The sequence below is a fragment of the Xiphophorus couchianus genome, chromosome 19 (genome assembly GCF_001444195.1).
Source record: "Xiphophorus couchianus chromosome 19, X_couchianus-1.0, whole genome shotgun sequence".
Classification (NCBI taxonomy): domain Eukaryota; kingdom Metazoa; phylum Chordata; class Actinopteri; order Cyprinodontiformes; family Poeciliidae; genus Xiphophorus; species Xiphophorus couchianus.
The window spans coordinates 12,117,294-12,144,104 of NC_040246.1; the positions used below are offsets into that span (position 1 = coordinate 12,117,294).

Here is a 26,811-nt window from a genome sequence, read left to right on the forward strand (position 1 = left end):
TCGGAAGAAAACATCTGCCAATGTACTGTTGGCCTAATGAGCCATTAAGAAACATGCCCTTGCCAACAAAAAATGCAATTAGCACATTCTATTATAAGCCCTTAATTATGGTAATACGGTAATCTTAAACAAATCCACGGCATGCTGATTACTGAAGCTCGGCAGTTCAGTCTGTCTGTCCAAGGATCAGCAGGTACCAGCCGGGTCAGTCACTGGGACAATTTCAGAGAAAATGTTGAATATGCATTTGCAGGAGACAATTAACACTGGGATGTTAATTTGGGTTAAGATATTAGCATTTGGATGAGCTGAATGACAAGTTTAATGAGGATGCTTATGCTCTAGTTAATCATCTTCTGCACAAATCTATTTACCCCTCTGTTAATCACATCCAAATGTTTGAGACTTCTTTAATAAAATTTGATTCGAGTCAAAGGCTCTTGTCCAATTATCCCTCTTTGACCTCCCATCCAACCACTGGGCTTCATACACATGGAAACAGAAAACCAGAGGACTCCAGAACAAAAGAGGCTCCTTATAAAAACAACCTGCAGCAGCCTAGTTAAGCTGTAGTGCCTGGGGGGTGAGTGTGATAGCTAAGGCACCCGTCTATCTCACTCCCTTTCACACACATGCACATAAGAACTACATGGCCTGACCCCAACCCTGCAGGTCGTTTCCATAACCCCATTACTGAAGCCAGCTGCTACTGCTGCAGCCTGCACTGCACTAAAACCCACAATTGGATTCAGGAATTTGTGGTTCTCTTTTTATTTTTTCATTTTCAGGATTGTCTGCCCCCCTTCTATCATCTTCAAAAAGACAAATCTGCTCAGCCAGAGCTACCCCATCCATATCTCCCCACGGTATGCTTCTATGGTTACAGCCAGTAAAGTGGGTGACTGCTGGACTAAGTGTTATTTTTAAATTGACAGAGAAACATCCTACTTGGACAGAGACAAAGCCTGTTTCTCATTCCAATTCTTCTTCTCCATCCTGTCCTTTTTTTCTTTAAAGCATTTGCACCAACAGCCAGTCTGCCATTTTTTTGTCAGACTTGTGGTTGGTGTGGGGATCTGAGCAAGGTGAGCCAAAGCAATTACAGAAGTTTCTGGTGAAATGTATGGTGATGGGATAGCATCACCCTCCAGCGCCTCACTTTGGTGAGGATAGGAGAAACTCTTCCTTCAGACTCTACTCTGATTTTCAGTGGCCATACGAGAAACTTCAGCGTATGTTTGGAATGAGTAGTGTACCATTTTAAAAAACAAGAAGGAGAAAGTCTGAGAGTGGTATTGTGGTTGGATATGAGGAGAGCCTGATGAATTTCCCTTCCCAGCAGGGTACTGTATGAGAAGATTGGCAGTGCGGGCAGGGGCCTTGCGGCTCATTTCTCCGTGCTAACTGCTACCACTGCACTAGAGCTTAGAATCCCACAGCAGAACGCAATCGATTGCTCCTGTGGCGGCAGCAGGAATTGGATAAAAGGATCCTGCCGGCATCCGGCCGGCGCCTGCCCTAGCAGGGAGAGCTAATGGCTGAATCCAGGCCCTGGTCACAGCGCGCTGGGAGGGGGGCAGGGACTGGCAGAATCATAGTCATTACCACAGCGGCACATGCCCTCTCTTCACTCACGCGCCTGCGATTCTCTACTCCTCAGGCCTTCCTGACCAGGGTCACTAATCAATGCCCGTACTTTGGAGTCACACCTCCTGATCACAGCTTAACACAGAAGTGGAGGCTACGGAACACACGGCTCTGGGCAGGCATGACTGTGGAGCCATTTCACCGCATCTAATGTATAAAGAAACTTTATACAAGTCTTTATGTACTCAGGTATGTAAAACTTTTTAAAAAGATGATAGTCCACATTTCTACTGGGTGTTAGACGAGCCAACAAGATTTTTTTTTACCTTTTTGGTGAGACAGTCATCAGAATCAGACGGCATCCGCGTGGATACATGGAATATGACTTCTACAGTGGAGGTAGCGTAGTAAGGAGCTGTTAGACCTGTGCTGCCATTCCTTTGGAGTCCTCCCATAAAACCGCAGTGTGTGGCCAGGTCCACCTGAGGAATACAGCTGAGTGTATAATTTAATGTAGTCTGGAAATGTTCTTTTAGGTTCAGCAGAGATGTAGTGAGGAAGGGCTTGTGAGGAGAATCAGATGGTTTTCAGTTTGATCAGCACTGGTTGGAAACTTAAATATCTGATCTTTCTCCAACCAGCAAACGCGCCATTCTGAATGCTGCCGGTCGAAGCTGACAGCAACTCTCTTCATGTGTGGGAGTTTGACTGAAGTCAAATGACGTAAAGTTAAGCAGAAATGTATCCGTACAGTTATTTTTTATCTCAGAAAAATATTTTCTGTGGTGAAATTTTAATGTTAAGGTCAAGTCTTTAAGGTTTCTAAGTAACTCAGGAATGTTTTAAAGTACAATAAAAACGTTACACTTCTTGTGAAAATGGGTCGGTTCAGAAAAGTTGTACAAACTCACAGACGCACACTTCCTTCTACCGACAGGTAGGACCCGTCCAGCTACAGATCACGTCTCTGTATAAACGTGTTGATAATAAATAATGATGTTAATTTGAGCTCACTATCTTTAATCACATTATTTAATCACGGCACAGAACTGTATTTACTTTTATTTTATTAGTTGATTTTTTTAACTTTCATTTCCTATGTTCCTGCATACAGCATTGACCAGCAAAGTGGGAAATATCTGACATGAACTGCTCTGTTTGATTTACGACAATGACAAGAAAATGCCTACATAAATAAAAAAGTTCCGCAAAGTTCACTTCTTATGAAGAAAACATTCAGGAACCCATTTTGGGACGCTGCCTAATGTTGCTTTGTTTAATTCCCTGAGGTTTCCCATTGCTGTTTGTCATGCAACATCCACCAAATTCAAATTATGCCAGATATAATTACTAATAGAAGATACTAAACTCCATAATTATTTTACAGTTGTTTAAAGTAATATTAAAAGCCAGTATTGCAGTGAATGCTCTCTCTAATACATGGTGTTGAGTCATCTCTTAATAACCACTCATGGCAGGAAGGCTACAGAAAAATCCTTTTCACCGTTACATTTTAGGAAAAATCTGAATCTGCAACAAATTTTTATCAGCACGTCAAAGCTTCACAACAAACTGGAGTATAGACAATTCACAGGTCTTCCCACCTCCCATCCCAGTCCAGATACAAAATCTTCATAGGCCTGGCTGCCTGCGTAGTTCGACAAGATGGAGCACTTGTCTTCCTGGCCTTCTCTGATGTAGAACACAGCAATTTTGTGTGTCTCTCGGCTACAGAACATAAAAAGTAGAGAAAATTAGAGGTCAGAAAAAATCCCGTAGTCAAATTGATAAACTAAGTAAAATTCAAGGAAAAAAAAGTACATTTTCCAAATTTCTAAAAAATGTCTCCTCTTTTCACTTGATTTTTGAAAGAACTGCAGCAAACTCTGCCCATCCATTTCCCCTGTTGCCATGGCAGTGCATTACTCTATGCTAGGTTTTGGGGCACTTTGCATGCTTGTGCACAAACTGCTATTGTCCTAACAATCTGGTACATCGGCGAAAATAAGCTTCAATTCTCTGGATTTTCTTCAATACACTCTTGTCATCGGCAGTATGGGAAGTATGTACTGATTGGGAGAAGAGAGACAAAAGAGATGGTAAGAGATTTTCAGAGTTGTGGTTAGTTGGGGCTTGCATGAGGAAAATAATGGTGTTACAAAAAAGGGGGCAATATTATGCTGCTTTCACTGAGGCTAAAACAGGTATGGCAGAAAGCTGCAGCGGTAGTTTGATGATAGAAAAAAAGGGCACTAAATTACAGACAATTGTTTTCACTGGTATCTCAGGCAAATCCTAGCGTAATTTAATCTAATTTCTGCTGGAGACAGCAAATAAAAAACAACTTACCACTGCCTGGAGTCCAAGTTCTTCAGCTCTCTTAGAAGTTTAGAGTTTTTCTTCAGCAAGTGAAAGCTTTTTCTGTTTGAAAAAAAAAAAACACATTCAAGGTGAGGTTTTTAATACAGAGAAAAAACACGATTCATCTATCTATCAAGTTACCAACAACCGACAAGCACTGACTGTATGCAAATTGGTTTCAGGAGAAAGTTCAGGTGCTGATTTAGCTATCAAACCAAAAAAGAAGGCACAGGTGCAAAATACAATCTCCTATTTGCTGTGTGCCTGTTGCACCATCACTATTAAGAGGTGTAAGCTTTTAATTTACGGGGCAGCACTGGAAAGATGTGGCTTTGTAGACGCTGATGAAAACAGCTGGGCACCTTTACCCTGTGGAGAGGAGATTAAGACCCAGCAGACTCCAATATGGCTTTAGTTTTACACTCTCTTTAACTAACAAGTCAACAGCTGAGTTACTACAGCTGTGCTTCACAAGTGAATCCTTTGGAAACATCTTTATAAAAACATAACTATAACATCATTCAGTGTGTAAAAGAGGGGTCCATAAGTAGGACATGAACTGAAGCGAACATATTGCAAACATAACTTCAGCATCAGAAAGCGACACAGCCAGCATAATTTTAAATAAAGTTTAGGACACTATTGACTAGTTCTAAAAACTCCCAATTATCCTAATCCTAGTCAAACTGTCCCTGCCTATCACACAATCTATCAGTTTGACTGATCTCTGTCTGATTCATTGGCGCATCTCTACATATAACTGTTGCCTGTATCATTTGATACTACCTGCGATCCCATGAGTTCATGCCCAGATCATTAAGAAGCAGCCTGCAGAAGTAAAAAGGAGCTTTTGGTTCCTGGTGGGAGGGTTCCCTCTGGCAGGCAGCCCGAAAGCTCACATCGGCATCCCACTTCCTGACTTGCTCCTCCTCCTGCTGAGTCTGACGGAGAATGGCCTCCAGTATAGCTTTCTCTTGTTCCAAGTTCATGCCATGAGGTGAAGGGGCTGGCTGATTGAGCTGTAGCCGTGGCTGAGGAAGGCATTCTGGGCTGCTGTGGCTAAGGTCCTCCAAAAGCTTATCCAGCACATCGACCTCATCCTCTTCACAGAAGTTAGAGAGGGAGTCTGAGACGGAGCAGTGAGTTTTGTAATGTCCTTTCAGCGGAGAGGTTGGCTGGTTTCTGCTGTGAGTATTGGAGGTTTTTGAAAGAGGCGGGTCAGCTGGATGGAAAGCACCCACATCAGGGTCCTCCTGCGCAGTGCAGTACAGAATCGTTCCATCCCAAGAGTACTTTCCTGAAATGTCTCTGACGATGATGCGAACTTGGGAGGAAGGGTGCGGGGGTTGACCTGCGGTGGGCGCCTCGGCTGGGATCTGAAGGTAGGACACCAGCGTGCTGTCGTTGAAGACGAACAGCTGCAGGTTGGGGCTTTTAAAGACCTCTGAGGACAGCTCGGACGACTCCACATACGGGTTATCGTGGTTTTCGCTCACAAGGCTGTGAAGGAGAGCTGGGCCACCGCTGAGGGGATGGTGGCCAAGATGGTTCACCAGATGAGTCATGACCATCCGCGCCGTCAAAGGGATGAGCTCCATGTTTCGACGGCGCTTCTCTGACAGGAGAAAAAAAAAGGGGGGGGATAATTAAAATACCTGAGATATTAGCTGAAGGAAAAACACATTAGAGAATTTTAATCGAACACTGGCTGCTTTATAACATATTATATTCAATGCAGAATTTTAAAAGCTCAACATTTGTGTGCAGGCCTGCCATCATCTCTATTAGCTCCTTTTACACAAAGCCAAATCTCATTTATGATCACTAAAAGGTGGTGTTTTATTTATTTCTCACAATAGCTTGGCCAGCGCACCTCTAAGTAGGTAGAATCTAATCATAAGAGACAAGTCTGAAAAGCCCATTGAGTCTTCCTACAATAGATAAGCATTGAGACCAGCCTGGTGCTAATGAGAACGAGCATCTTTACAGGCCACTGAATGGAACTCTGCTCTGTGGATTGCATTTATGTATATACACATGGTTTTTTGCTCCCCAAGTGAAAGGCATGCAGCGCTTTATTCTGCAGTGATGTGGGAAAAAACAAGAAGATGTACTTTTGCATTGTGACAGTGCTATCAATACCATCATCCCTCATCAAAGTGGAGAAAGCTCTTTAGAGAGCAGGCCAAGCTGCATTAGAGATGTGCTGGCCCTTTGATGTGACTTGATCAATATGAGGTGAGGGCATGAATATAACTAGGCCGGCCGGCACGCTTTGGTTTGCCCTTTTGATAGTGTTTTGTTATATCTACCAAGACTCCGTGCTGCAGTGCACCAAAACGCAGATGTGTGGTGAAATTTTACAGACAAAAGCTTTTTATTTCTAGAATATTTTTTACATTGTTTCAGTTCCCATTGGCACTCTGTATCTGGGCTTTGATGACTTTTAGAAGTTGAGGACAGGAGGTAGGGAGAGGGCTACGTTGCCTAATGGAATCACAAGGTCATAAAAAGGGGGAGGGAAAAAGAAAAAAAAAATCAACAATTTTATCTAAACCCCATAATGGGTCTTCTCTTTACGGCTCGGCACTAATGCAAAAATTCCATTCCCTCTGATGGCTGATTTTCTTTTCATACTTTTAATAAGATATTGACATCTAATGGAGAGGCTCCAAATGGATGGACTACTTAGAGTTTGCTTTTACCTGTAACCATTTTTGGTTCTTTTTTTTCCAAGGGAAATGTTGCAGTAGAGAGGTCAGGCATCATGCTAATTTGCTACAGACAGGAACGACTAAATGCCGGTTTTCACTCTCCCATGCTTCTGTTTTTACATACCAACACATGCCTTTGCACTAACATTTACTGTTTGCAAATTAATGCAAACATGACCAGAATTTTCTCCAATTCTATGGAGGCTAAAGTATTGCTGAGCCGTTCCTTCCCCCTCTTCTTTCATGTCAAAAACATGGACGACCATGGTCCTACCACCACTCTTATTAATTGGAGCCCATTTTAAAGATATGGTTTGTAGTCTCAGAACAAGAGATCATCAATTTATGACTTAAATTTAGAACTTGGATGTATTCACAAAAACTGCATACTTAGCCTGATGACTTCTGTATTTGTAGGAACAATTATTTTTATGTTACATTACATTGAATTTAATAATGTTTCATTCCACAGACTGTGCTTGTCATTGTCAAAGCTTTTTTTGAAATGGAGTCTGGGGAAGACGGAATGGGATCAAATTCTTTTCACAGAGCACCATGCCTGCATAATGAGGCTTGTAGTTTTGTTACAGCACAATATCCACTAGAAACAAGGCAGAACTACAAATGATGAAGCAAACAATTACCGCCCTTCCTCAAATACAAAAAGAAACACATCCATTGTCTATACTCTCTTGTCTGTGCAGAGTCGCAGGGGAGATGGTGCCTGTCTCTACCAAACCTTGTGTGATAGGCGGGCTGCACCCTGGAGAAGTCGCAAGTCCATCACAGGACAACACAGAGACACACAGGACAAACAACCATGTGCACACCGACACACACTTACACCTATAATTTAGAGACCAATTATCCTAACAGTCATGTTTTTGAACTATGGGAAGAAGCCAGAGCATCCAGACAGAACTCAACCATGCACAGGAGAACATGCAAACTTGAACACAAAACTTTCTTGCTGTAAGGTTGCAGACTAACTGCCCAAGCAGACAGGCTAACCAACTAACCAGCTACGGTAATATTAGCTACAATGAAAGTTTACAGTGCTGTATCCAGCTAAATTCAACATTTATTTTAATTACTCCATGAACCGAAATACTTTTTTTTTAAAAAGAATTGGACAATATGGACAAAATTTCTAAAAATCAACTTTGTATTAAGTGACCATTATCTCAATATAGTTTCAAATCAACAATCTAGTGTGAAATTGCATTTGTTTTAAGAAAAACTAAAAGAGAAATAAAGTATTAATATCTAATGAGTTTTATATGAACTCAAAAGAAATGTCAAATTAACACAATTGTGGGACATTATGGATTAAATTAAAATTAAGAAAATTACACTTTCTCAACTAGCAACATAGTGATGTACAAAACCCACATGCAATATATACCATAAACAATAGATAACATAATTTGCACTACTGATTGCAATCACTTCTCCATCTTGTAAAATGTGTAATTAAAAATGTGTAACTAAAAGTGGCTCCAAATACTTCTTGATAAGCCGCATATATCATCTATAGTATTTAAGCTGGAAGCTTACTTTTATCATTATTGTCATCTTTTATTCTTTTATCAAGTTATTTCAGTAGAAGTATGAAAAGTTATTGCTCTTCTGTTTAAATAAAACCCATTTAATAATTTTGTGCAGCTCTGTTTTGTACATTTGTGTTAATAATCTGAAACTGTAGGACGTTTACTCAATGTTACTATGGGAAACATCATACTGGTCCATATTGTTGCATCCTTACCCTCAGCTACTGTCAACAGGTTGCCAAAGTCTGCTGTGGTCATTTGGGAGGGTGGTGGCTCGAAGCTCTTCACCTGACCCAACATCAGGTCGTATTCGTTAGATAAGTCCGACAGACTGAGCAGGTAGTGGCTCTGCTGGGTGTGTAGGTTGGAGCCGGACACACAGCAGTGAAGCACCTGATTGATGGAAGAGAAAGGAGGAAGAAAAAAAGCAGGTTGATCATGTCCAGACGAAGTGTGCTTGTTTTGTTTTTCTGTGACGTGAGAGCACGCTTCACTTTGAAGACTTAAATTCAACACTAATGTGTAAAGATAAGATCTCTTTGTGCCTGGCACGACATTGCGCAGAAATGCTCCTGCAGACCTGTTTGAGACGGACAAGATCCTGGAGCATGCATAGGGCGTAATATACAGTCTATTTACATCATAAGGCGAGGCTGAGTTGAGGGGGGGAGTGAAGAAAAGAGGGTCTTTATTGCCACTAATCCATTTCTCCTCTGATGTGTGAGTGTATCGATCTACATAACAGATGGCAGAGCATCCGTTGGCAACACTAGATAAGGCGCACTGGGGCAGTTGATTACAGCCATTGGACAGGTTTACACTGTTTGATTTAATTAAGACATTATCCCTGTGCTCTGCTCTCACCACAAACATACACACACAAACACCTGTATAGAGCAAAATTTGCTGATAGATAAAAAATTATCAGACGGCGCAAAATGTATGCTAAATGTATGTAGATGAGGGCGCCTCTTATTCAGACTGGAGCAACTTGAGTAAAGCCATGCAAAAAAAAAAAAAAAAAAAAAAGCTAATCCCATTCAGTACACTTGGCTGAGAGACGCTTGGAGAGGCAGTCTGGCCCTGCCATGTGAAACAGTATTGTGTAGGGCAATGTAGACAGTATGTGGATGCTTCTACCAAGCTGAGTGCATGGGGGAGGGATTGGCGGCTTGATGCTGAAAAGACCTGAACCAAACAGCTGCTACACCAAAGCCCCAAAGAGCTTCCTCAGTGGAGAGGTAAAAAAAAAAAAAAAAAGAGAGGGAGGGGGGCACGGCTGTGCCTGACAAGTAAGTGAGTGCACCTCGCATAGCAACAGTTCCTGGAAGGTAACACAGAATAAACAAGCATAGCTCAGCTGAGGGGCGCATATTGCACCGAGATGCGCGTACACTATGTACATGCACCACGTCAAATAACAAGGGGGCAGATGTATGTAAACAAAAATGCAGATATGATATTCTTGCCGTCTTTCTCCTTATGCACGCGCACACACACGCCTAGACATACACAGAGGGTGGTGCAGCTGGCTGCTGAGGCAGGGAGAGAGAGCAGATGGAGAAGCTTGAGGACAACTCCAATGAACCAGAGGTCTGGAGCAATGTTGCATTTTAAAGCCATGAGCATCAACCAAAATCAACTTCTTTTGCCCCTTTTTTTCCCCAGCAGTGTCTTTTTAAGCTGCGTTTTGAAAAATATATAAACTGGTAATTACAGGAGCATAACACTCCCTGTTACTGACACAAGCCAATAAGGGAAGAAAAGGACTTGTTTCCTATTAGCGAGGTTATTCTCTGCTTGGTAAACAGAATAATTAGAAGCCAACGAGCCCATAGAAATGTAAAGAGATTTTGGTCTTGATATTGCAGTAATATTGTCACACCTCAGATGGAAACCCAGAGGGACCGTGCCTTTTGTGTGCCGATGGACGACCAATCATGCCTAATTGTATTTGCTTTCATAGCAGCTGCAGTCTCTCTCATATTAAGACATATTCCATTCAAATCTCCAGGACAAGCGTTTAGAGCCTGAGCTTATCAATTGGACAAAAGGTCCTGTTTGAATAATTGGACCATTTCTTATCAGGGGTGACATCCTTACAAAGATCTGCCGTTGACCGCATCTGCCCAGACAGGAGGGAATGAATAATACCTCATTCATTTGTGCCTAAAGCCTGGCCCTCATCCTCAGGGTCAGACCATAAATAAAAAAAGTTAGAGGAATAAAAACGGATATGTAGATTAAATGTTGAATATTTTGCATGTTTTAAGCAATCAAATCAAGATTAGAGTGGACTTGTAAAGGTTTTCTACATATGACAAATACCAATCATTTGTGTCAGCTACGATGGACGCTTCTATATGGTTATTCCACAATAATGTTAAATGAGGCATGGTGATGAGGTCATGGTGGAGGTGAGTCTAATTAAAGCTACAATCCCATGTGGCATTGTGCTGGTGGAGGGAGTATAGTTAAGGCTGCTGTCTTTGTGAATGAAGGTTATGAATCTTCGAGAACACGCTTTAAATATATATGTATATATATATCTACATGTATATATATATATTTTTTAAGTGGAAACATTCTGATTTAAACACTCACCCTGTAGATGTAGTCCAGTAGCGGGGCCTTGATGGGTGAGTGGGGCTCCAAAGACGACTTGGTGATGGGTTCTAGCAGCAGACTCAGGGGAACAGCCATACACCAGTCCAGCAAGCAAAGTAGCAGCGAAACCATCATCTTAAAGTGACAGATACATAATCTTTTAGTTATATCTATAAGTGAATCTCAGTATATTAGAACATCAAGTTTTTTTTTGTTTTGTTTTTTTCCGGAATTCTTTTCAAAACAAAAATGAGTAATAAATTTTATGTGTTTGTTAATCTCATATTGAAAGCATAAATTCAGCTCTTTTGAAAACCAGAATGTTAGACTAATAAAGAAAAACAAATCAATCCAGAGGTGTTGGTTTTATGGTACAGGTTCAACTTTCTACATATCTCTCTTTCTAGATTTTTTAAATGTTTTCCATCCTAATCATGCAGAGCATTTTAGTACCAAGTATTACCCGTGAATCAACTTGAATAGTAAGATCTTATTGCATGTAGTATCCACAAATAGCGAAAACGACAAATTGCTAAAATTGGTCTCTGATTTGGAGTGGCTGCCAAGTAATTTCCAATGCTTTTTTTGATTCTACACCCACTTAGATGACCTCCATTTCATTTAAAAAAATGCAACACTTGGAACTAATGTTTAGACTAAAAGTAGATTATTTACACCACAATTTGTACTTTGGTACCTTTGATAGTAAAAATTCCCAAAACACAGAACTACATTTCACACTGAGAACCAGGTGTCCAGTTCAACCTGAAGTTAAAGCTGTCTAAAAGCCAAACAGATAGAATAACGTGTCCTTCTTTGATTACTAAATAAATGCATTTAGCCAGTGAAGCAAAATCAAAATAATGAAAAATGTCAAGCTCAATGTGTGATTTGGAAAATCAAAGATAAAGCACATCAAATTAATGTAACTATGTGAAATCCACTTCATTAATTTGGCAATCTTTGACCTTGAGATAATTAAAGGAAGAAATCCTGAATAATCATGTATTTATCCATACTTGTTTATTTTCTATACTTGGAGACCTTGTTGAAAAAATCTAAAACTTTTCCAGTAGAGGTACAGTGATTGTAAGCCTGACCTGCTGTTTCTGATTTTGGCCGATTTAGATTTTTTTTTGTCTCAAATGTTGCTAAATATAGCAAGAATGTCGCTTGCTGAGTTGACAACAGTGAGGTGACTATTATAATCTGCAAATGTGCAGACATGATCTGGTGCGCAGGTCTGTCAGTCAAATCTCTCTCACGGCAGAGCAAAAGAAGACAGTAGTTGATTTCTAAACCTTTCCAGAGGTAGACAAGATTGGCCAATCACTGAACTCCAAAAATTAAGAAAATCTGGGATGATTTATCAGCTGGCTGACTTATCTGTGCACCCCTATTTTTGTGACTTGTGAAGACTCGGTAGGAGCCAGGTGTCTCTCTAAAAAACAAGTCTAATGTTGCTTCACAATCCTCACAAAGCATTGTGTAGCCGTACTGCTTGTGAACCTTTTTATAAATGACGTGTGCTTGTATAGTGCTTTACCAAGTCCAGAGGATTTTTTTGTATCACATTTTCCTAAAACTGAACTTTCCTTTACTATGTTTGGAAACAGCATTCTAAGCAGACAGTTTTCCACGAGTGTATAAGTCATAATGCAGCCCGTCTTTGCTGAGAATCCATTATTTTCTGTTTCTTCACAATAATTCTAATTTTAACGTCAATTGCATTGTTTAAGTTGATTAGTAAATCAAATATTAAGATGTACAAGCATCAATAGTAATACATAACCACAAAGAAAAATATGTGACAGGAAAGCCTTAGAGAGATGAAGGTACAGAAAAAAAGGATAACAAATCACTTCAGTGGAAACATTCCTCTGCAAATGCACCATTCCAACATGATAGATCAAGGGCCTTTAGATCTATAGATGTACCTTTTTGTCTGCTTCCACTGTCGAGTGCTCTGCGCTTGGCAACAAAAAGGCTATTGTAGCCACAAAGATCTGTGTTGGGACAAAACAAGGTGAAAAATAATTGGATGACGCATCTATTGTTAGGCTCTCCTATTCATGCGCAAAGCCATACTTGTGCAGGAAAATGTGAAATTGTTGAATTTGGTGTATTTACATTCAAAAGTAGAAATGACTGATCCACCACTTTCTTTTAAAAGAATTGGAATTTCCATCCATTATAGTATATGCTCATATATGCTCATGTGTGATACCTCAATTATCTTCTTGGGAAGAGTTGGATCCAGCCGCTGGAGATGTTCCCAGTGAGAAATCAGCAGATGAAACATGTCACAGGCGACTTGGGCCACTACTTTGTTTCCAAACTAAAGAAAGAAGAGGTGATATTAGGAACTTAAAAAAATTGTCTTCAAACTGTAACAAAGAGCCCAGATAATGAGTAATTAATTCAGCTAGCAGAAAAAAGTGATAATATTTATGCCCATCTCAGTAATAAGGTAAAAGGTAAAAATGTCACATTGGTGACGTCTGATGTTTTGAGAATCAGAATCAACTTTACTAGTCATGCAATATGCTTATTTTGCTTCAAAACTGGACACCTGACTACTCTGGCTGAAGGATATTCATTGTGTTCATCAGGAAGAAAGTGACTCTGTGGTAGCTGAAATTAGTAGCACGACCTGAAAGTATAAGTATAAACAGTTTGTGTCCAGGATGTGTGGAATCTGCAGAGGTACAAGCTGCCCTTTTCCTGATTCTAGACCTGTGCAACTGCTGGATGAAGAAAAGGTAATCTCTGATTATCCAAACCAAAACACTTTCTACCATCTTACATAACAAGCATCATTTGATATGTATTGTTAGTATACAATACATATACTAACATGTATATGTTAGTGTACATGTTATACTAACATATACATGTACTAGTATATACATGTATATACTAAATATATGAAGTATATGGTACATATACTTCATATATGTACTATATGAAGTACATATTCATATAGTTAGCAAATATTTATTGCAGTACAAGCAGATCTTTATGATGTGACACCAATAAATATGCAACATATTGTGCAGATCAAATCAGAAAGTTGTTGTCAGTGACAAAAACTGTTTAAACAATGTACAAAATATTAACCAAATAGTAGTAGGACTGTATGTTTTTGCTTGGATTAAGTTGTATAGTTTTGACCCTGCTTTGATTGGATAAAATTCATGGTACGTTCAACTGAATTTAAACTCAGTTGGTTTAAATTCTATGTTTTGTCATTCTATCATAGAAATTAATTATTTAAATAAATCACTAAAAACTAAACGTAAATTTGTGATAATTGACAATTTTATATATCAATTCACCTCAATGTTTCAGCCAAACTGTGATTACTGCATGTAGGAAACGTGCTGTCGGAACAACAGTAAAGTGAAAGAAGTCATCTGGTTACTTTAAGTAAAGCCAGGCGCTTTCTCAGTGTCATATCATGAACAGATTGATAATTTACAAGGAAGGAAAGCGCCAGGAGGAAACTGAGTGTGGTGCATCCAAAGCACCATCAGACAGACTAAATGTGACCACACTTTATCAGAAGATCAATACAAAAATCCTTAGACTGAGAGATAAAGACAACCTCATCACAGACAAAAAGACTACGTAGGAGTTTAATCATCAAAAGTCGTGACAAGAGAACATTTTACTCATCTATGTCTCAGAGGATGAGACATAGATGAGGTATCTAAACCACTTTAAGACTAGGGAACAAGGCAAATTCTAACAATTGTTCATTTTAAAAGTTAGTAGAGAAGTAATTAATGTTTTCTTTTTCCAGTGCGTGTGCTTCCGATCAGCTCAACAATCTGAACAAAAACCGCAGTGAGCTAGTTTGTCATGTAAAGGGAGAGTGCTGAAATGTTCCCCTTTTTATCTTTGACGTGTGTTTCTATGCAAAACAATTATTGACAGACCAGCATACTTTAAAGATTTTTAAGTCTTTCAAACTTTCCAGAAAGTTGACCCTCTATGATGATCACTGTGAAGTTCATTTTCTGCTACTTGTTACAGCAGGTCTCACTCAAATACCTGAATCTTACAGAAGCAGGAAGCCAAGGGGTACTGAAGAGGTGAATTAAAGTTTTGGCGAAAGACGCAGTTTCTGGGGCAAAATTCTCCGTAATTCTCCTTAAATTTAGTTGTTCACTTACTGTGCAGATTATCAGCATAATTTCATTTCACTTCACCACCCTGTCTCATTTTCTCCAGACTCATCGGAGGAAAGAATTGAGCTGTTGACAATTTTCCTTCAAATGTGGATTTCTTCAGTGATTTGAAATTCTTTGTGGAGAAATAGAATTTCCCATTTCTTCCAGCTGAATGCCTCTCAACATGTAACAAGGGCAGACAATGTGGGGAGTACAGAAATGGCCAAACACAAAAAGGGGCCCTGAGAGTTCAGCACCTGCTTTTAGAAAAGAGACTCTCAGTGCCACTCTTCCCTCTAGATCCCCCACCCAGCCTATACCCTCTATTTTGGGGCTGGTTGAGTCTGTGTGTCAAGTTGTACAGGGGAGTGATTACTGCTCCATTAGAGAAGGGGTGGGGTGGGGGAGGCAGGGGGTGCTTGAGCAGGAAGCTGGGAGATGTAGCTGCTTAAATTGGCCCACATCTACCGAGAGCGAGTAGCCTGGAAATTACGCCACCGCCCAAAATCCTTTTCCATGAGAGAGAAAAAAAGGGGCAGCCTCCTCTGGTTCTCTGCATCTCTTCACTCAGGGAGAAGAGAGGGTTCTTCTAAAATATACCTTTGAGTCACATCACATCATGGACATGTTTTATTCTAACACTTTTTCCTCAGTTTTCCACTATGTCCAAATTGTTCCACAGTCCTTTAACGCAATCAACTCTCATTTTTGTTAAAGCAAAGCCCCAATAGGAATTGTAAAATAACAACAGCTATTATGTTCGTATTTATTTAAGACACTATGATGCATTAAATTGCAAATGATGAAAGTAATTTAAAAAAGCAAAGCTTTCTGCTTAACAATTTGTGAACATAACTTATTTCTAAAGTTACAAACCTTTAATGTTACTCCCAGAACATTGATGGCATCTTTAACCTGGTGGTGAATGTTCTTTTGCATGAGCTCTTCACACACCCACAGGCCCAGGCTGCATACAGCAATGCACCTGAATGGCATAATCAGATCATGACACATGCTAATTAAGAAGAAAGAAGGTTATTTTTTACAAATCTATAAATAAAGTATTTCTGCGGTTAGAAAATATTTCTCTTTCCAGAATGAATACAGAAACAAAATGAGACAGAATTTTCGATCGTCATTATTATTAATAGAAATAAATGCTTTAAGTCACTCTGTGAGTAATTAATGTATCTTAATCTATATTTTATGATGTGATGTTTTACTCATCAAACTGAATGACAAAAATCTAGACATGTTTCTATAACATTCTGGTTTATTGAGATGAACCTAGAACGATATGTAGAAAAAAAATTACTATTTATGAAACAAACAAACAAACAAACAAACAAACAAACAAAGAAACAAAAATTACCAGTAGTTATTTAAAGTAAAACATTGAGACCAGCACAGATGATCATTACCTTGCTCCTTCACAATATTCTTTTGTGGCTGCATCCAGAAGATTCCTAACCAGATAATTCTGAGCAGAAAACCAAACAGAATAATTTCACAATTAATTCTCAAATAATAATTTCAAAGGCATTTACTTGACTAATCCACAGCATTAAACCACATATCAACTTTTTAAGAGATAACATGCATGAATTGCAAACTTTATGCTTCTGTGCAAACTGTGAAATTTTTGTGTCAAAAAAACCATCTCTATCAGGAAGGACTTGGAATAGTGAACATTGACCTGTAGCATTCTTCAGCTTTGTGCGTGTTTGTTTCATTTGCATTGTGAACACTGAGTGGAATGGGTCTCCTCTCTGCTCTGACTGCAGGTGGTTCGCTGAAGGACGACTGTGAGAGATTCACTGCAGTACTTAGGATACGGGAGGGGTTCAGGGGTTCGCTCCCCACTCAGTCAGAACAGCTACTACGATTGGTGTTTTATATGTCGCCAAAGTCTTCAATAACAGAAAAATGTCACCAAATTTGTCGCTGGTAGCGTTTTTGGAAAGAAGTCGCTGGGTGTGTCTGAAAAGTCACCAGCTGCAGCGACAAAGGCCCTAAGTTGGCAAAAGTGTTTTCCCTCCTCCTGAGCGAAACCCCCTCTGTTCATTCCCCACACTTGCCCCTCAGTGTCCCTTGGCACTGCCCACCGGTCGCATTTTTCAAAAAGTGTCTGGGGACGAGGTTATGCTTTCACAGTGGATTGTTACACTGCAAAACTTGCAGTCCTATTGACTTAAAAATCAGCAGCTTAAAACTTTACAAAGGTTGGGAATTGGTCCCAAAATCTTCCCCCAAACTATAATGAAAGGGTAAGTCGACTTCAAGTACCCCCACCCCCCAAAAAACAGAAGCAAATGTTAAGACCTTTTAAAATGTGATAAAGTCTATTTTGAAGCACAGTATAATGAAATAACATGAGCTAATAGTTTGTGGGTATTGCACATATAAATGCAGTATGTTTTTTAATGTCTGACTTCATAAAATTGAATTGTCAAGAATCTGCCTAGCTTCATGTTTGTTAAAATCCAAGATACAGCTAAATGAATTAATGCAGACAATGACTAATCAATTACTGAAACCTACAGTGACGGACTTTTGTTTTGAAATGCTATCACTGTTTTCACCATGCTGCACCACATCGACTACTCACCTTGATATCCTCATTGCCTACACTGATGTCATTAGAGCCAGGCACACAGTGCAGAACAGGAATCTGGAGGTACAGGTTGGGGAAACACACAAGGGAGCCCAAGATTGTCTGAGCCTCTATCCTTGGAGCCTGCCAGAAATGAACACACACACAAAAAACAAACATCAAGTGAAAACTTGCAACATGAATGCAACACATTTATAGGAAACTAGCAGGAACATTTTTTACATGGGGAAAAACAATTCAATATCTCTACCAGACTAACCCTAATCCCCGTAGACATCAGTGGATTAGGCAAAAAAAATATGGCCTATTTTAGTGTGATATAGTTCTAACCCACAGTTCACTTCTGACTGGTTGCTCTATCCAATGTGACAACTATTGCTTGAGAAGACTCGAAGAATTTAAAGAGTCCACTTTCTTGATGGGATCAGAAATGTACTGTCAATTTTAAGATCCGGTTGAGATAAATGATGTTATCTTCCTTATACATTATGTTTTATTTATCTATTTTGTAATAAGGGTTTCTTCCACACGTATTGGATATACGTATATTCAGTTTCACTTGGGTTTTCCTTTGATTCATTCCCCCGTCCCAACAGTGATTCAAAGACTTCTGAAAGCCCAGAGCCAGAAAAGGCAGCACATCTGACTGCTTTGGAGCAAACATTGGTTGCCTGAAAACATGACCACCTCTGAAGCCAAGAGAGACGGAGCTTGCAGCCACAAGAGCAGAAATGCAAGAGAGTTTTGGGACTAATTAAGGTGCTTTTTCTTACATTATTGTGGGTAGTAAAATATAGAACTGAGATTCAAAAAATCTCCTCCTCCTAGACTTCTAAGCGACTGAACTGCATGATATCAAAAATATGTAAATTAAGATATTACTATTAACTTTAAATTTTCTATCTTTACAATTACAAAATAGCACCACCACTCTTCATGAGCGTTTTGATCTTGAAAAGACTATTTCCTACCAAGTATTGCCTCCAAATAGTCCTTTATGACTGTAATATTGCATACACACTGGTATATAAATATACCATAGTTGTGCTTCATTAGGTTGTGCAGCACTAATCAGTTTGATTTGTGCTATTTTCAAAATTAAATTCCTAGTTTAGTATTTACTTGCTTTTATTTCTTTGTTGGTCTTTATATTAGTTTGTTTTTGTATTTTGTAAGCCTATTATCTCCATAGAATAAATAGATGTTGGCTGAATAATGGCATTCGTCACACCACTGACTCCCTATAATCAGCATTCAAAGTTATAAATATCATGGTTATTTTAAATTATTACTAATCTTGAGAAATATAAAGAAATCTCCTTGGATTACCTTTTAATGTAACTGATTGCTCATTGAAAAGTTAAAAAAAAATAGTATTTACATGTAATTTGACAGCTTAGACTGATTTAGGAATGCCAAAATAGTTTCAAACATCTCAAGATTGCTGCAGAACAGCATTGTTTCTGCAACCTTTTCTCATAATTGTTTCAAATTTTGTCAGAAATCATATCAAGTCTATGTACACAATGTCACATGACTTTCCTAGCTCTGTTTGAAGTAATAAAAATGGTGTACATTATGTCATGGACCATTAAACACAATAAAGGGTTAGTTTGCCATGGAGAATTTAACAGCCATGTGTGCTTAGTGATTTATTTTATTAACAATGTTTTCATTAATCAGAAGCATTTGTTCAGTTTCTAATAAAGTACTGTTTTTGTCACAAATACAGTCATGAGCTAAGATTTTTTTAAATTTTGATTTAGCTTCCAAAGGCAGTAGAACAACCTTGTTCCATTCTTTAGTAAATCACAGGAAAGTAATTTGTGGTTATAAATTCTGCCATTGTTGCTCACTCCAACATTCAGGCACAATAAGGCAAGAATGCTGGAAGGTTTTTCCCAAATTACATTCTTGAGTTTTGTCCAAGTCATATAAATGACAGACATTTCAAGCATTTCTTATATCTTCTCCTAATGCTTTTTTATGCCATCGGTAGATTTGAAAAAGAAAAAAGAAAAAGATAAAAACAGTGAAAAACAAAGTGAATCAACCAATTTACATGCTTTCAAAATGTGTTCAATTAATAAAAAGCAATGATCCATTAACCTCAGATCTTTTTTTTTTTTTTTAACAGCTCATTGAAAGAGTGAGTTGAATGTTGTCTGACCAGCATTCAACATTAACCTTAATCACATTTAATTCAGGCATTTCACAAGACAGCTCCAATTCACATTCAGAACTATGGAAACAAATTAAATCAACACAATCAAACCATACGAAAAACAACATTAAGTCCTACTTATTCCAATTTGAATTAGTCATAAAACAATGTGGCCAAATTTGGTTTATGATATTAATTAGTGAAAAACAAAATCATGAAATGAAGCCCAGCTGCTAATTGCATTGAGTTTTTAATTTTCAATAAAGTCTTGCCCTGATGCATGTCTGTGGCAATGGTGAGGAGGAATGGTTCTCCAACAGAGAAATCTCCAATAGATCATCACAAGACCAGGACATATTTACTAGTAGGGCAAAATTATATTATTTATACTAAATACACTTTCCAGAGAACACTAAGGATAGCTCAGAGGGTGAAATTTCTGGAGCCAAAGAATGTTTTACTCAAGCATGTTGTGGTTTATGTTTATGTATACAGTCCTGCTCTGCAAATAACTTCCTGAGCAAGAACTAAACTGGTACACCAAAAATGTAAATAAATAAAAAAAATTACATCACAGATAAAAAAAGAACAATGTACAATAGGATTAGCATAACTTCCAGACAATTGAATGCATCTTAATATAAGCTGTAGTCACAAATTTGGAAAAGTTACATATATTGAGTGCACTTTGTTATAAGTTGCAGGTGTCCATGTTGTGCATATAAAATCAAAAAAAACTGTTAGACAAAAGTCAAAACATTCTGGATGTATATATGTATGAGTCTTTGGGGGTGAGTGCACATACATGTAAATCATTTAACTTATTATGAAAAACAATATATTGATAAATTGGTTAGCAAAATGATTTAATCAAATAGAATCTGATTTTCAAATATACTTTTTATAATAAATTTTTTTCATAATCTAGATTTTTACCAGTTGTACTATTGACAATCTACATAAGCTCTTGCTATTATGCTTTTTTATTTCAAAAATAGGATCTCAAGACCCCACTCTTAATATTTCACTCACCCCAACTTTGAACACCAGAGATAAAGACAATTATTGATAAGACTTTCAGATGCAATTTATATTCTTAGAAGTATGCGTGGAAAAACTTTAATTGAATCCATATTTTGATGCACCATTATTCCAGACTGATACTCAAAGTAAATCTGAATGTAAAACTTATTTGTACCTCTTTGGAGTCAGAAGAAAGAACCTGGGCAGCAGCTGTGATAAAATCTCCAAGCAGCATTGTGAAACCTGGTAGACCGAGGAAGAAGAAGCGGGGCGAGCAGGAGCGGACGATGGTATTCAAAATGTCCTAAAGAAGTCAATGGACACAAACAAATTAATAACATTATTAAAATTTTATAGTGACAGCTTTTTTACCATGATCTTGGAACAAACTAACATTTTTACCCATCTAGATTTAAGTTTTCTGCAGGCCATGAGTTTTAAAGAAAGCGGAAGCAATCTTTACTTAAAGGATGAAAAGATGTAACATGGTGAAAGCTTTTCACTACAAATGGTATGCTGGTCATTTAGAGCAAGATGATTAAAGTTAAAGATTTAAGAGTAAATGACAATACGGAAGAGGGGGGAAAGAAAGACAGACGAGAGGCAGCAGATGGATTGTTCACACTGGATAAGATGGAGGACAAAAGACTTCAACTTTCATGAGTCATATGTAGGTACACACCAGAAAACCTGTAATTAAAGCCAGAGACAAGGTATTGTTTTGAGGCGGTACAGCAGCTCAGTGGCAGATGGGTACTCTTTCAACACCAACATATGCTGTGCAGCAGAGGGTTACACACAAACCTCTTAAATGTGTACAGTATAAAACCAAACGCACATACAAAGGGCATTAAGATGTGAAAGGTTTTACACCAAACTGAAAGTACTTGTATATACAAAACATATATGCAAAATGGTATAAGAATGTTGCTTCTCAACAAGAGCAAAATTACTCTCCCTTATCTGCAGCATGTATGTGAATATGTGTGTACAAAGCCAAGGTCCAGCTCAGAAACACCTGCCTTCATGGCTATAAACCTGAGCAAATCCGACAGTTCAAACATCAGCCTGTTTGTACCTGATCCGAGGGCCACCTTAACAAAACACATGCATACAATTGCAGCACCAGAGACACACAAACACACTGTGCCACCTATGTATTTGTGACATAAGTAACCCCAAACCCTCAGTAAACAGCTATGCAGGTGAACAAAAGGAAAATAGAATAAACACAGACATAAAAAGCAGGAAGTCAAACCAACATCGGTGCTGCATGCGGAAAATTGGTGGGAAGAGCTTTAGAGCTGAGGGGCCAATTTTACCCTCATTTTGTTGGTAATTGACCTCTGAAGCATAATGTGCAGTGCAGTCAGAGGTAATTAGCAGGCAACAAACTGTTTCTTGATTGCCTGAAATAAGCATTTTAGAGGAAGCTACAAATGCAGACGGCAAAGTGCTTTCGATTGTGTGTGTGAGCAGAGGGGACCTGATTTCAGGTGTGAGTAAAGAAATCAGCATTGAGGAAAGTGGAGCTGTGTTGGCAGTAGAAATGGCCGACTGCATCAACAAAAGGTGCATTAACGTCAACACTGAACAGAGCTACCACAAGACTTTTTTTTTGTATAAATGTGGCCTCATCCTCAGGAAAGAAAGCACTCCGCCTGGCCCCGGGGTGACAAGGTTCATTCTGTCATTTTATCACACCATGAAGTATCAAAAAACCTTTACTATTATAAGAGGAAACATTTGATTTCAAATATTTTATAAAGAAATATCAACAGAGTTCATAGGTCAGAGATTACCAATAGATTTTGTGGAAAAGTTTGAATTAATCTTAGCTAAAAAATCTAAAGCAATTTAAAGGTTTCTGCAATTTCCAGTTATGAAAAATAAGCAAGTTACTTTTAAAAGTTATTTGCTCAATGAGATGTCTCACTTATTAAGTAACAAATAAGTCAAAAATAAACACCAAAAATATTTAAAAAAACATTTGTCGACTTGTCATGGTGTGCATCAGCCCTGGTGTGTCAATTAATTGTGTTAAAGCTGTCAAACTTTACCACTTGTCCTAATTAGATGTTTATGAACTTTTAACCCCAATTCCTTAGCCACACAGAACAGACCACTGATGGAAATGTGTTTCTGAATTTATTATATCAAAGGGCAAAAGGAACATAAATGGCTGAAAAAAAACTCGAGATGTACAAAATTAATATGCACCTTTGTGAAATTTAGCATGTAATGAAATCTGAACATATTTACAACTTTTGAGACCGACTTTTTAAACCTTGCAGAAAGTCCTAGAAATGTCTCTAGTTGCTTCATAAGTGATCAGGTGCCAATAATTGAATTTTAAAATAATTGGTAAAGATGACTAAACTCTGCAATTGATGAGTGCTGTGGGATGCACTTTTTATTAACCAAATCATAGCCTATTTATGAGTGAATGAGTTGCAAAAATGTATTCTTGTTCGTGTATTTTAGTTTGTAGACCAAATTAAATCTGTTTTTGTTTGCCCTCTCACACAGATATATATAGTGAAAAACATGGAGAGGCTGTGGCAATTCCTGTTTATGTCATGAGAACTAGACACTAAACAGAAGAAGCAATTCCCACAAATCTGGGTTTTATAAAAGAGGTTTGGCAAATTAACCAATTTGATAAGCAAAACTATGAACTTATAAAATGAACCTTTGACAACTGATTCTGGATCTGTGAGCATTTATGTAAAACAGATTGGGTTACATCATAATGAAGTAGCAGGAAGAAAGCTGGTTATGGGTAAGTAAAAAGGCAAGCTACCACACTTATCCATATCACAACCAAATAAGGTAATTATCAATGATTTTGTCATTGTGAACTTCACTGTATTAAACACAACAGGTGTCACCTCCAGAATATTTAATCTCTGTATAAGGATCCCGACTATTACTAATCCTATTCACATAAAATGATTTGCAAAGCTTAAAATGATTCAGTCCAGGAGGTAAAAATGGTTAGTCCAATTTAACCATCAAAATATGCTATCATATAACATGTTGTGCAATTTAAGATTTTCAAAAAAACAATCCTGGCAATCTGAGTAGGATGATACATTTCCATAATTGACATTATATATTTAATGTGATTAGTTATTTCTAATAAATGACCAGGAGATCTTTTTAGAGGTGAACATTTTATGTAAGGAATTAATGTTTGTTTCCAATCTTCAGTTTTTGACAGGATGTGCTAACCCAAAAAAACAGCACTTCTTAATATTTGTTGGAGAAGTGGGATGTACAAGGTGAGAAAGAGTAACAGACACATACACACAAAGTAACTTTCCTGATGTTCACAACAATGCATCCAGTTTCTGAGGTATGGAGATGCTTTCTGTAATATTTGTCTGCATATGATTCAGTCAAATTGCTCATTAATAGCTTAATTATGAATGAAGTATGTCAAAAACGTAGAGTAAAGATGCAAAAACTAAGCAACAACTGAAGTTGAGTGCGACTTATATATGCTTTTTTTTCCTCTTCGTGACGCAGTTATTGATTGTTGCGTTAAATGTTAATTCATACTGACAGACATGTACCAAGGATTAAACATTACCATCAGCAGCTGCGGGGGAAAGCACTTTATACAACAAGCTCCAAATCTTTGAGATTAGAAAGCCTATTTGCCATCATCCTAATCTTTAGCTCCGTCCACAGATTCAAGTCTGGAATCTAGCTGCGCTGCTCTTTAACATTTATATGACATTTAGTCAGATGAAACATGTTGGTCAAATCAAGAGAGTAGTTTCTAATCTATCAGCTATATAAATAAGTTTGTACTTAAACATTATGCATATTTTAGGATACGTGTTTTGGAGTATCATACTAAGGCTGTAATATAAACCCTGATGGTGGCAAATATCTGTTATTGTCAGGCAAAAAAAAAATAGGAGAGACTGTGGCATGCTGCATGCAGTTACTGAAGTGAAGTGTGATACTGATGAAATGTATTGTTATTTTTCAGCTTTTTGAAGTTAAACAGGTTTTCAACCACTTACGTGGAACTGATGCTATTAATTTTAACTAGGCACTGGACCCAAATGGCCTGGATCAGTACTGAGGACAATGACTCCTGATACGGGACACTCCTGTTGTTTCAATCACTAAATGTCACAAAAATACGTTGATAACCATTTAACTCTAGATTGCCCAGCTTTTAGAAAGACTGTTATTGATCGATTACTGCTATTGTGCTGCCATCTTGCCATTGAGACCAGTGACCAGTAAGTGACAGAGAACCAGGACAATAGCCCTGACCTTGGCATGCTGTCAGTTGGAGGAAGAATCCTACTAACAGAAGAGTGGCTGATTTAAACAAAAATTAACCACAAAAAAGACTATTTAGGTAAACTATCAACTTTAGGCAGAAATAAGGACATGGAAATATTTGGGATCTCTTGCACAGTTTACTTCAACAGATGACAACTTTTGCTATTTAGGTTATGTGTAAAATAATGTGTTGTAAAATTAACTTGTTTGATTTGAAAAGGTTTTTTTTGTTAAAAAAAAAACAAAACATTTCGTATTTTTTTGGGTTGCAGAGGTTTGGGGGTGGAGGCAAAAAGGAAGGAGGTGGGGGAGAATAAGAGCCACTTTCTTATGTTAAGCAGGCGTGCGGCTGTCCTCTATTGTGTGGCGTGAGGACTCTTTTCTCTGGCCAATTTGAGCATGCTTCAGTGGCCAGCCTGGCTCTGGCCCCCTAACGCATTATACAGAGCCACAACAAAAGCTGGAGAATGCTGCCTGGTCTCGCAGTGCGCCGAGCCCCCCTCATTGCTCTACTCTACGCTGCGTTCCCCAGACTCCCCTCCCGCTCCTTCACACACACAGGCAGGCAGGGCCGCTCTAACTCTGGGCCCCTGGCCGATGTGTCAGTCTAACGGAGCGCGACAGACGTCAATCCTTAATTAATCACGTATACACGGCAGGGGCTCAAAACATTATTTAACGACATGGAAAACATTCTAATAAGCTTGTCGCACTGCCAAGGAGCAATAGAAACCCAGCCAAGAGGGCATATATGCATATATATTCACACACACATTTGTATCCAAAACACCCCTTGCTCACCCAGACTTTTTTTTATCCCTGTCCCTTTGTTTTGGGGAACTCTATTCATCTCCACTCATCTTTGTCTAGGACTAAAGGAGCTACGCCAGATTTGAATACAAGAAAGGGTGTGGCGAGAAAAGGAGGAAGATGCCAAAACACAGCAGTGCTTCTCAACACCACCGGTTGGCAGGCAGACTGAGCCTCTATTTTAAAACTGCAGTGTATTTATAGTTTATGGTTTTACCTTGGTTGAGTCTAACCTACCTTAAATTTGAACATGTATATTTCAAAGTTGACATATATGGGGCACAGGAAATATCTCAGAAAGCACTAGCTGAATAAAAATGAAAACTGCAAACACATTAAAAAGTAAACTGAAATCAGCTAATTCTGAGAAAGTTCTTGAGCACATCTTAGTTTGATGCGCCATCTATGGGTGATGAGAGAATAGTTTTTAAAAAGAAACCTGATGATCTCATAGTAAAGAGCCATCTGCTGGTTGTACCTGGTCATGGCTGGTGAAGCCCTTGTGCATGACGTGGTACAGGTGCACCAAGAAGTCACTGTTGGGGAGAACATCTTGGTGTCTGGTCATCATCTCACAGATCAGCTTGTATGCCTGCAGTTTGCCAGCTTTGTATTCTGCTTGGAGCATGGTAGCCTGTGGAAAACAGGAAAAGCAGAGAGGTCAGCAATTTTATGACGAACTCCTGTTTTTGTCATCTTAAATCTGCATTAGGTTTTTCAAGTTTTAAGCATTAGGTTCTGCTTAAAACTTAAATAATCAAAAAAGAATGTGTGAACTATAACTTATATAACTTGCTGTTTTTGGAAATTAAGTGAATAATATAAAAAAAAAACAATTTGGTCTAATCAAGGACATGTTGCTGCTGCCACATTAAAGATATAGAAGAATTATCAAACT

General features: G+C 38.4%; 1 protein-coding gene across 13 annotated transcripts in view; it reads right to left on the minus strand.

Moving 5' to 3' along the window:
• Window positions 1-26,811, minus strand: part of ralgapa2 (Ral GTPase activating protein catalytic subunit alpha 2) — a 109,394-nt gene that overhangs the window by 38,108 nt on the left and 44,475 nt on the right. For all 13 annotated transcript variants that reach the window (XM_028000231.1, XM_028000242.1, XM_028000241.1 and 10 more), the window contains 13 exons: window positions 26,392-26,547; window positions 20,971-21,099; window positions 17,603-17,731; window positions 16,416-16,474; window positions 15,871-15,979; window positions 13,047-13,157; window positions 12,757-12,825; window positions 10,817-10,954; window positions 8,428-8,605; window positions 4,735-5,563; window positions 3,937-4,008; window positions 3,192-3,315; window positions 1,914-2,069 (listed from right to left, as the gene is read on the minus strand). In XM_028000231.1, the coding sequence (XP_027856032.1) occupies window positions 1,914-2,069; window positions 3,192-3,315; window positions 3,937-4,008; window positions 4,735-5,563; window positions 8,428-8,605; window positions 10,817-10,954; window positions 12,757-12,825; window positions 13,047-13,157; window positions 15,871-15,979; window positions 16,416-16,474; window positions 17,603-17,731; window positions 20,971-21,099; window positions 26,392-26,547 (2,259 nt within the window). The remainder of the gene's footprint in view (window positions 1-1,913; window positions 2,070-3,191; window positions 3,316-3,936; window positions 4,009-4,734; window positions 5,564-8,427; window positions 8,606-10,816; window positions 10,955-12,756; window positions 12,826-13,046; window positions 13,158-15,870; window positions 15,980-16,415; window positions 16,475-17,602; window positions 17,732-20,970; window positions 21,100-26,391; window positions 26,548-26,811) is intronic.